The 11,231-nt window shown below is 35.0% G+C and overlaps 1 protein-coding gene across 6 annotated transcripts; it reads right to left on the bottom strand.

Annotated features, from left to right (window-relative positions):
• Positions 1 to 2,367: 2,367 nt before the first annotated feature.
• On the bottom strand, positions 2,368 to 6,143 carry LOC110776149 (uncharacterized). 6 transcript variants are annotated; one of them, XM_056834809.1, is made up of 5 exons: positions 5,677 to 6,143; positions 3,877 to 3,999; positions 3,739 to 3,793; positions 3,468 to 3,632; positions 2,368 to 2,524 (listed from the first exon to the last, which is right to left on the bottom strand). In XM_056834809.1, exons 1-4 carry the CDS (start codon positions 5,930 to 5,932, stop codon positions 3,548 to 3,550), a joined length of 519 nt encoding a protein of 172 aa, XP_056690787.1. In that variant the 5' UTR covers positions 5,933 to 6,143; the 3' UTR covers positions 2,368 to 2,524; positions 3,468 to 3,547. The 6 variants fall into 6 exon arrangements, 2 of the variants coding, with proteins under 2 accessions (XP_056690787.1, XP_056690790.1); XM_056834812.1 differs by having other exon boundaries at positions 3,468 to 3,539; positions 5,677 to 6,142; XR_008926111.1 differs by having other exon boundaries at positions 3,468 to 3,539; positions 3,625 to 3,999; positions 5,536 to 6,142.
• Between the last annotated feature and the right edge of the window lie 5,088 nt (positions 6,144 to 11,231).

The following is an 11,231-nucleotide window of genomic DNA, read 5'->3' as shown; positions in this document are numbered from 1 at the left end:
GTATTTCAAAATTTACAAGAATCCAAAACGATACGCAGATCGTATTTTCTATCCTATTTTGGGCCATACTAGTCACTTGCCTGTAACAAAATATCATATATATTCCATACACGCATATAATATCAAACAATATTAAACACAAATTATTTACTTATTAACTGTTAATAAGCAAATAATATTTCCAAAATAATTATAAAAACTTAAACAATTTAAGTTTAACATTATTTATGAATCTTTATTATTTTAATTTCAATTACTATTTAAATATGGCAATAATCTCATTATTCAAGAATTTGCATTTAATAGAAATTTATCAATTATGCTCAACTTAGAAAATCTTATTTTCCAAAATTACCAAAATAAAATTATTTTAACTTTAGAGAAACTAAATTAAAATAAACTTTTCCAATTTGGGCCTTGTTTAGGAAATCAGATTTTCTTTCAAGTTCACGAGAAACTGAATAACTGATTTAGGATTTTTTTTTTTTTTTTATTTTTTTTTAATTTAATTAAATGCAGCATCACACTTTTCCCAAAACTCTCGACAAGCCCAGTATCTAAAACAAACACCTTCACGGCTTTGCCAGCCAGCAGCCATCAGGACCGCCGGCCAGCCGCCGCGGCTTAGCATCCAGCCACACTGGTCGACGCAGCCACCATCGGAAAACCTGCAGCAAGGCCATACAGTGGCCAGGCCGACAGCAAACAGAGAGCAGCGAGGCAATAGCAGCAGCGTCGCTGCTCTACCGCCTGTCTCAGCCACCCGCACCGGTTTTGCACCGCCCTAATTCATCCTCCACCGTGGATCCACCGTCGCAGGTGGGGCCACCCAGCCATGGTGGATAATTCTTTGTAAATTTGTGCAACAATTACCCAAATTTAATTAATCTTTATCCAACTTTTGTTTAAAAATTAACAAATTTAATTAGGTGTTTAATTATCCGAAAATAATGGCAAAAAAATTTGAATAAATTAACAATCCTTAAACTGAATTGTAGGGTTGTTAGAAGTTAGATTTCAATTTAAACTCTTTATTAAAATTAAATCTAACAAGAATTCAAAATTTAAGGCATAATTATCTTATTTATTCAAATAATTCAAGAAAATAACAATTATAATTCGAAAAATTCGAATTAAATTACCAGGAAGATCTATTGAATTTTCTTAACAAATAAAATCAAAAATTTTAATTGTTATCCTTAAATTTTATGATTAATCGAATTAAACATAAAAATTAACCAAATTCAATAATTAATATACAAAAATTCCGAAAATTAGTTAAAAAATTACCAAAAAATTTCGGCTATTGTATAAAAATTAGGGGATAATCAGTAGATTTATTTAACAAATTAAAAATCAAATCTTTAATTGTTAACAAATTATTTCCATGATTAATCTTATTAATCATTAAATAATTTAAAATCTAACGAATTTAATTTTAAAAAATCCGAAAATTTTTATGTGATATTAAATGTTAATTTCGACCATGTGATAAAAATTTCGGAATTTTATAAATTTATTTTGAGCAAAAATTAATTAAATCACGATTTAATGATTCCAATCAATTAATATCATATATTAATTTTTGCAAATTCAAGCCATAAATAAATCTTCCCTTAATTGAATCAAAATAATAATGTTGCATACAATCATGATCATAAAATATTATGCAAGAGGCTAAAACTGATACCACTGTAGGAACATATAGATGCATAAAGCGGAATTTCAGGAAACAATTTCCTAACATCTATCACAGGATCACATGCATAACAATAATATAGATCAGATTAAGTCGAAAGAATAATCACCTTTGAAGCGTGTTCTCCCGTTCGTATGCAAGCTTCGAAGATCTTAGAGCCCCACTTGTTGCTCCTCTACTCAGTCCACAAGCACGAATTGAATCCCACGTATGCTAGTACGGAAGAGAACGATCACAATCTGTCTCTTGCTTTGTTTGGGATGTACGGCGTTTAGAGAATTAGGGTTTTTGTGTTTTCCTTTTTGTCAGATATTGAATGAACGTGATTTCTAAATCCCTGACATTATAACTATTATAATGTGAGAGTTTTAGGTTAACACAAAACCAAGGCCCAACATTCTTTCCCTTAATAGACCGGTTGCCATCGGGCCTTTTGGGCCCATTCCAATTAGTGCTTATATGTGTGACCTTATAGGATTAAATTATTTTAGTTGTAGGTCCAATCAATATTGTCCTACTAATCACATTTATTCTCTAGCAAGCAAATATGATTACTAAAATAATTAACTTATTATCTTCATAATTAATTCCTATTTGTATTTAGTAATTGCCGGAAATGTCTAAGGACATAATTCCTTCAGAAAGTACTACAAAATGAGAAAATTAACATAATTAGTAACAATGCATATAATAATGTCTAAGCTTAATTGAACAAAGAAAAATACATACATCTTCAAATATCCGAGTTTGCTTATGGACGATGATCTCTTTCATGTATCTCATGACATAATATCCAGAATCCATGACATTCTTTTGCCGAGGACACTACACAAGCAAAATACAATAAACATAAATACTTTTGAATACTTTAAAAAATAAATAGAAATTACTTTCAAATCCATATTTAATATGAGCTTATGCCTGTGAACAATGTAGTATCAAAGAACAAAATCCAAAGTTTGTAGAGAAATTAAAGTTGGCAGAAACAGAGTAAAAGGAACATTAGAGGAGAAGAAGCGCACAACTCAACTAACAGCTGCGTCTACACACTGTTAGACAACATATATTATACATCTATACTTCAGTGTTAATCAGAATATATAATCTGAGCTCAACTAGAAGTTTTGTTTGCAGAATTCACTATTCAGACAACATAGGTCAGACTTCATTCATTGATTATGAGTACATAATCAAAGCTCAACTAGAAGCTGTGTCGGCACTCTGCACATTCATAAGACAACATAGGCTTCTTTTCATTCTTAGTTTCTAATTCCAAAACTAAATTTGCAATATGTTTGAATCCTACAAATTAATCACTATGTTTAAAAAAAATATGTCGATATAATGATTGATCCAAGTGACACAAGTTAACTAATAACAGAGATGACTGAAGCAATACAGGCAAGGTCTTCGAATCACATATGCTCTCGAATCACAGAACCACTTACCTCAGTGGAGCAGAACTTAGTTGAGTTGTGCGCTTCATCACATATGCTCTTCGAATCACATATGCTCAGATTTTCAATTTCATGGGGGGTTTGGAATCCCAGGGAACGCAACAAATATAAAATTGGAAATTGGGAGTGGGTCTGACTCTTTGTTATTTGGGGGAGATTTTAGTTGGTTTTGGTTTTATCTTCCTACTTATTTATCCTCTTTTTCTTTCTCTTTTTCCTTTGAACAAGGGTTAATTGAGCATATGAAACAAACAGCTGAAATATGATGTAATGCAGAGGAAATGAAATTAACAATAAATTCAATCACCTACATTTTCTTATTTTCCATTATCCGCCACGTGAATAGTATCTATAGAAAGAAGCAGCTTGCTTAAGCGTGAACACTGCATAATTAGTAATTAGTAAGCACATAAATCAGCGGAGCAAAATACAATATGGAATATTTCTGTGAGCAGTAAGAAAATTTACCTTGATCACTAGATGTTCATGTCCAGTTTCAGATAGACAGAACAAATATATCAGCATATGTTATGAGAATAAAATGTCTATCAGAAGAAAACAGGGTTATAAATTAAAGGTTACCTGATTTGCATTTTTGATATGCATTCCATGCTTCCTCTTTCAGTAGAAGAGAATCCGCTGACGCGGATGTTGTAAGCCAAGAGGGGATTATTCTTGAAGGGTCCGAAACAGAAAGTGAAATCTTGTTACAGTTTTACCTCAGCTGTCTATGTGAATATTTGCAACAATAACTCAGTTTGCGCTCCTGTTTGCAGCTGATATCTTTGTGTAAGAAGAAATGGTGGAAGTAGATAACAAAGTTTGTTGTGTGCTGAGAAAAAGCTGCGGAAAAATCAACATTAATGTAAATGGATCAACCCTTCGACGACATTGTAGTACGTTGATGTGGGTGGAAGTAGCACATCATATTTAACAGCAGTGACAGCAGCAGAAGTTGCTGCTTTTATAGAGAGAGATAGAGCTGTAAATTGGCTCAGGTAAATTATGTTGTACGGCGTCACATTCAATAAAGTAAAAATTCTTGTTTGTTACAGCATTTTTCCTAAATATTTCGTTTAGATGAATAATTATTGTCAAACAGACTTGACATATTGTTAGTGTTGAATTGTGTTCTTAAAAGTCGGTTATATATATAGTGAATGATTTTACTAGAGCGAGACATTACTGTGTTTGTGTAGCGTCCTTTTGGTTACACACGAAACTGTAAGAAATAGCGACAAGTATAAACAAACGTATACATATCCACCATTGCAGACTCGAAATGCAGCATAAGGAAGGTTTGTGGCAATTTGATCTCATTGCTACTAAATAATTTTCTTGATCCGACCTTGCTAAGCACACCTTCGTTTCATCGTACGGTGATAAAAACATTGAAAATAGTGTATATTTCATTTGCAGTCAACGATATAAGTTCCAGATCACAAAATTAACAAGTAGAACTGGCTGTTCAAGAAAACTACAAGGACCACAACAGCTTATGTAACTTAGTAACTCAAATTCTTAATTCAACCTCAAGTACACATGTCAAAGTCTTGACTCCCAACTTGGATATGGACAATGAACATTTCATTTTGGACAAAAAACATGGAAAACGTGTCATCAAATATAGCCGAATTTAATACTTAGACCAGAGCTGTGTCTGAGTCAGGTATCCAAGTTACTGTATGGTCTGATCTTCCACAAATATGAATTAGCTCATCAGGATAATAACAAACAAAAACTTAGCAACAACCAACTGTATAATTGAGATGTAAGATACTGTTATGTTTAGAAAGCCATTCTTTCATCAGCTTGTTCTTATTTTAATTACGGATCAAAATGTTGAGTAAGTAGGTAAGCTGAGAAAATAAAATCAGAACTATTGAAATTAGTGAAACATTATTTTTGGTGGATTAATGCAAAAGGTATATATTAATTTCTTAACAGGAAAGACAACTAATGTTCACAACTGATATTTCTAATTCCTAAAAGAATATTTCTAAAATCATATTATAAGAAACCTAGAAAATCCAGAGAATCGCAAATGATAAAAGAGTTCTTTAAACCAGTAAATCTCCCAAACAATTAGACATACACCACTTCACCCTACATTTCACCCAAGATAAGCAAACAAACCGGAATTATGAAATCAAACCAAATTATGAGAACACTAAGGCATCGAATCAACATAAAGCAAAATTAACCATCTCAAGAAATTCAGAATCACAGAAATGGTAAAAAAAAAAAATATCAATGAACAAATAGATTAATCATCAAGAAAATCAACAATCAGCAGAAAGCAATTCGACAAAGAACAACATAACATAATCCAGAAAAGGTTCATTAATCGTATAAAATTGAATTTGAAATTGAAATTACCGCATAATCGTTGACAGATATCAAAGATTTCGAATTGGTTTGAAATGGAGTAATCCATGACGAGATTAACAATCTCTTTCTGTAAACAAGCCACAGGTTATCCATTCTTCAAAATTGGGGGTATGAAAGATAATCTCATACCTCGTGAACACGCTCCATTCCTTGATATGGGCTGATGTTCTGGAATCGGTGGAGTGACAGGCAGATCAAGCGGACGAACTGACGGAGGCTGAATCGAATTTCGCACAGCTCCGGCAGTAGACCCATTCAGCGAAGCTTCAACTGGAGAAACACCGACTGGTGTCACTTGAGGCTGAGCAGTAGCAGGTACCTTCAACGAAGACTGGCCATTGCTCGGAGGCGCCGGATTCTTCCTCGGCCGACCCCTTTTTTCCATGGAACTCTAGGTGGTGCACGCTAGTAATTCACCCAAACGTGCGCCATCCATGACGAGATTATTAGACTTAGGGCTTCGATTCCATGAATTGAAATTTACAATCGGGAAAAAAATAAAACCCTAAGTTATCCCTCTCTTTCCCTCTCAAAGTTTTTTTAGTTTGTTTCTCTCTCTTCTCCTACTTCTTGGCACACTAAACTGCCTTTGATGGGAGATAAGATTTTTTATGAGTAAATAAGTTTACTAATTTTGCGAAATAAGACTTGCTAGTAATTAAATTAATCATAGCGTTTAAAGAAAAGCGCTGTATAATATTAAGCTGGAAATTAATATTGTTTCTTTTAACAGCAATATAAAATATAATGCTGTTATTTGATACAATTAATAGCACTTTTTGATAAGCGCTATTAATTAGGCGCTGTTAATTAATGTTTTTGTTGTAGTTCAAATCCAGAGAATTGGAAAAAAATAGAAAACTATAAGGTATAGTTCCTTGATAATACTCTTAACTAAATTCAAGAAATTGATTGGTGTACATATATGCATGCCTTAATAATACCGTTAACTAAATTCAAGAAATTGATTGGTGTACATATATGCTCAATTGTTGCATCATCTCAGGAAATGTGTCGATTTCGTTTCGAAATGCTGGCAAGGTTTGTTGATTGGGAACAGAACGAACTCAAAGAAGAGGTGGCCGAGAGGATTTCTTCATGTCTGGCTAACAATATGACTATGTATATCGGAAAAAAAACAATTGAAAAAAAACATCAATGTATTATGTGCTTATTATGTATTAGTATTCCCTAAAACGTGTAGTTGGAACGCTACTGCTTGTGTTGGTAGCTACCAACCTCTGTGTAATGTAGTGTATTTTGTGAAATAACGTAACCACTAGGCCATATTTTATTGTACGTTATAATTATATAAAACTAAGGTATTAAATTCTATCCCTTTTATTAAAGTACTCGGCTCGCAACTTAAACAAATTGACATCGAAATATATTACAAATACTAGTAAACCTACGAATGACTTGGGGAGAACGCTGATGGTAACTACCGTTACAAAACTTGGTAATGCCCGCACCCGTACATTTTGTTGTTCTTTTAGTGTAGTATAATTACGCAAATTTGAAATGAGATTAAGGAACTATATTCAAATATAAATAAACTCAACTGCCCAACTCCCCCCCCCCCCTTAAAGTTTAGTAGTTGCTCTTCGTTCTCTCTCTAATTTAACTGCTCGTCTCTCTGTCTCCCCCGCTCTCTCAAACATAAAGGAATCTCTCTCTCTCTCTCTCTCTCTCTCTCTCTCTCTCTCTCTCTCTCTCTCTCTCTCTCTCTCTCTCTCTCTCTCTCTCTCTCTCTCTCTCTTTCCTCGTAATTTCATCGCCAGCTGCAAGTTTGAAAGCGTGGACGTGAAGGAAATAATGCCCTTGGTCCAAGTATGCATTCAATGTTAAGTCTAATAAATGCGGTTCAGTATTAATTAACAAGTTAATAATTCAGTGAGATCAAGTGAGCTGAATGCCTAGCTAGAGGCCGCTTCAGTTCAAGTGGAATTAATGATATTAATCCACAGCTTACTCTTGACTGAACCCGTAGGGTCACACAAATAGTACGTAAACGGATCAAGTATTTAATGGCATTAAATACTCCATCTATGGATATTCGGAATCGACGGATCTTGGTTTCAGTGGGAGCTGAGATCGTCACAGGCAAGAAATGAATACTCCGGAAACGATGATATTGCCGGAAACGGAAATATGGATCGTATCGGAAATATAAATATTATCCAAGTCGTAGATGTTGCCGGAAACGGAAACATGGTACGTATCGGAAAATATTATCGGAAATATTGCCGGAAACGGAAATATTGTTAGAATCGGAAATATTATCGGAATCAGAAAATAATTCCGGAAACGGAAATATTAAATATTTGTTCGAAACGGAAATTAATTCCGGAATCGGAAATATTAAATATTGTTCGTATCGGAAATGAATTCCGGAATCGGGAATTTAATCGGAAGCGTATCGTACGAATTAGCATCGGACGAGGCCCGCTAGACGAAGGCCCAGCACGAAGCTAGGCCATCGCCCAGCGAGCCAACACGCACCATCGCATGCCAAGCCTCGACCAGGCCCAGCGCAAGGCCAGGCCCAGCCAAGGCCTGGGGTGCGCGCGCGAGAGCACAACAGCAGTGGGCCGAGCGCTGTGCGCCTAGCGTGGGCCGCAAGGCTTGCGCGGGTGTACGGTGCTCGTGCAATGGTTGTGCGGGAATCCTAAAGCAATCGGGATTCGAAATATGATTAAATCCTAAAACTATTAGATAATGATTATTTAATTAGAGTCCTAGTAGGATTATAATTAAATAAATTAGTATCCTAATAGGATTCCAAATCCTTTTCCATAACTCTATAAATAGGTGCCTAGGGTCACATATTTACAGAGAGAATTCAAGTATTCAAAGTGAGTTTTTGAGAGAAAAATTTAGTCACACATTTGCCAAAAAGTGCCGAAAATAATAGTACCTTAAGGGCGATCCTAGTTGGTCAATCTTAAGGCGGATCCGGACGTGCTGTGGACTATCTACGGAGGGACAACACTTGGAGTCCTAAAGACTTGTTCTTGTTCGGTTCGGGCACAGCTAGGGAAGGCACGCAACAAAGAGTATGCATCTAAACTATGGTAAATGATTATGTGTAAATAATATGTTTTCCTGGCTATATGGTTTTTCCGCATGATTTATGAATTGTCATATGTATTATAACCTAACAGTGGTATCACGAGCCTTTATTATTTTCATAATCTAAATTGCATGAACATGGTTAAATATTACAAATTTGCAAAAATTAAAAGGGGTGATTAATTTTCGTAATTGTTAATTAATTGCAAATTGCGTTTATTTAATTATACGTACGCAGTTTTTCGGCAGTTTCTTCGTTACTCATCCAAATCGAGTGATTTTTGTGTCAATTCCGCATGTAAAAGGCATTCTAAAATTTTTCGGCCAAACCCAGAATTCTCAAATTCGAAGCCTAACTATGACTTTTCGGAGGTTTTAGTTTTTCGAATGCAAAATTTCGTAAATTTAAGATGTTAAATTAAATATTTGCGATTCTTGTTGATAAATCTTGAATTTTTGATTGACCTACTGTATATGTTTAACAAGTTTGAATGCCTAGCCTTGTTAATTATGCAATCTAATTTGTAATTATGATTGATTTGTTGAAAATTAGAATAATTTGGAATTAATTTGATTTTCATAATTAATTATAATTTAATTAGATACCTATGATTAAAAACCACCATAAAAATTGTAAATTTATGATAAATTTTAAATTTTTATGACCTAGACTTGAATCCATGTTAATCGGAAATCAATTGAATAATAAATTTTCGATTTTTTCGCCCTAAAATTATGAAATTAATATTATTTATTAATTTGTCATTAATTTTAAATATAAATTTTTTAAATTTTATGCGATTCGTTCATATAACTTGCACGCACAAAGCAATGGACGCTACGTGTTACCCTTAAGGGGTGTTGTATAGTGCGGGCATGTGACGACGAGCAAGGGAGCTCGTCGCCCATGCGGCACGAATGCAATGAGCAAGGCCATGGTGCACGAGCACAAGGAAGCAGCCCTGCCTTGTGTCGTGGGCCATGAGCAATGGACGAATGGGCGAGGGCGAAAGCAAGGCACAGCAGTCGCGTGTGGGCAGCAAGCGAGCTGCGCCACAACGCGCACTGCCTCGCGCAAGCGTGCGGAGCCTCGCGCGCAGCGAGCGCAAGCTCGCGTGCCACGAGTGCTACGCCCAGCGTCGATGCCTCGCGCAGCGAGCAATGGCCCGCACACAGCGAGCGCTGGCGAGCGCGCGCAGCGAACGCTGGCTCGCAAGAAGCGAGCGCTGGCGAGCGAGCGCAGCGAGCGATGGCTCGCGTGCATCGAGTGCTGGCGCGCGCAGCGAGCACCAAGCTCGCGTGATGTCTTGCGAAGGAGAGCAGCAGCAGCGATGCGACGCAGCGCATGGGCTGCGCGCACATGGCCAGCGATGGCTGTGTGCGTGTGGCCCATGGGCGTACGTTGCGTGGGGTTGTTGCGTTGCGATTAGATCGTTTTGAAATTTTAATTTGAAATTTTCAGTTTACGAAATTTTAATTAATTATTAAAATTAATAATTTAAATTATTTTCTTGGATTTTAATTTTGAATATTGTAATTATAATAAATTTTATTTATTCTAATTATTTTACTAAAATTAAAATCATGAATTAATTTAAATACAACTGAAATTAAATTAAATTTTTTGGATTCAATTATAAATTTATATGAGCTTTAAATTTTAATTAAATTTGTATGTTTCCGGTTAGACTAGAAATACATTTTTATGTTTAAAATTAGTAAAGCATATGAATTTATTGGTTTAAGTGGGAGCCCTTTTAGTCATAAACTCTTGATTAGGTCTACAAATCCTTAAGGTTAAAACAACTTGATTAGAATTAATAAGGACTGAATAATTGGTAGATTATTGGTGCCCTTGATTAATTGCTGCAAATGTTTACGTGATGCATAATGTGTTTTACTAACCAGCTATGTGGGCCATTCATGTTAATGAATGGGTGAATGGTATATATTTTATATGTACTGTTTTGCAGGTTATGAAGTGACTAGTATGGCCCAAATAGAATAGAAAAATATGGTCTGCGTACCATTAATTTGAATGTAATTGGTCTAAAGTACCAAAGTTGTTTTTCAATTCAAAAATGGTCTGCGTACCATCAAATAGTTGTAATTAGTTTTAATTATAACTTATCCTATTTGAAGAAAATGGTGCCTCCCACGGAGATTTTCAAGACGGACTTTGAAGTTAAAGCTTCAAGATGAAGTCGGGCCATATTAGATCACATTTATCTTATTCATGTTTTAAGTTATTTATTGCTTTTAAATATGTCTTAAAATGCATGAGATCAAAAGCTTGATTATGTTGCATGATTAAGGATTTTAGTTCACTTAAAATCTAACCAACATAGTAAGAGCCTTAAGTTCCAAACTTAAAAATTGAGTTAAAAGGTGCCATGCCAAAATATACACTTGCTTGGATATCCTTTACATCAATCTAGTAATAGTTTTCGCTCAGCGAGGTGTTACTTATTGGTCCTAAAGGGGCAAGGTACACAAATAATTGTGAGTACATGTTAGTTTTGGTGAAACTCAACGATATAAGTAAGGAGTCCTTTTATGTCGTGGCAAAATCGATAGGTTTACCTAATAAGTTCTTAGACGTACCTATCAAC

Source organism: Spinacia oleracea, chromosome 1, assembly GCF_020520425.1.
Source record: "Spinacia oleracea cultivar Varoflay chromosome 1, BTI_SOV_V1, whole genome shotgun sequence".
Classification (NCBI taxonomy): Eukaryota; Viridiplantae; Streptophyta; class Magnoliopsida; order Caryophyllales; family Amaranthaceae; genus Spinacia; species Spinacia oleracea.
The sequence above is the reverse complement of the archived record's forward strand: the minus strand, read 5'-3'. Positions and strand labels throughout refer to the sequence as shown.

What these genes read in the sequence shown, in the direction of transcription:
- LOC110776149 (XM_056834809.1), bottom strand. Translation starts at nt 5,932, where the DNA reads ATGGAAAAAAGGGGTCGGCCGAGGAAGAATCCGGCGCCTCCGAGCAAT. An exon ending in GAATGGAGCGTGTTCACGAG is followed by an intron (nt 4,000 to 5,676) that starts GTATGAGATTAT and finishes ATTTTTCCGCAG; the next exon opens with CTTTTTCTCAGCACACAACA. An exon ending in ATATCAAAAATGCAAATCAG is followed by an intron (nt 3,633 to 3,738) that starts GTAACCTTTAAT and finishes ATGAACATCTAG; the next exon opens with TGATCAAGGTAAATTTTCTT.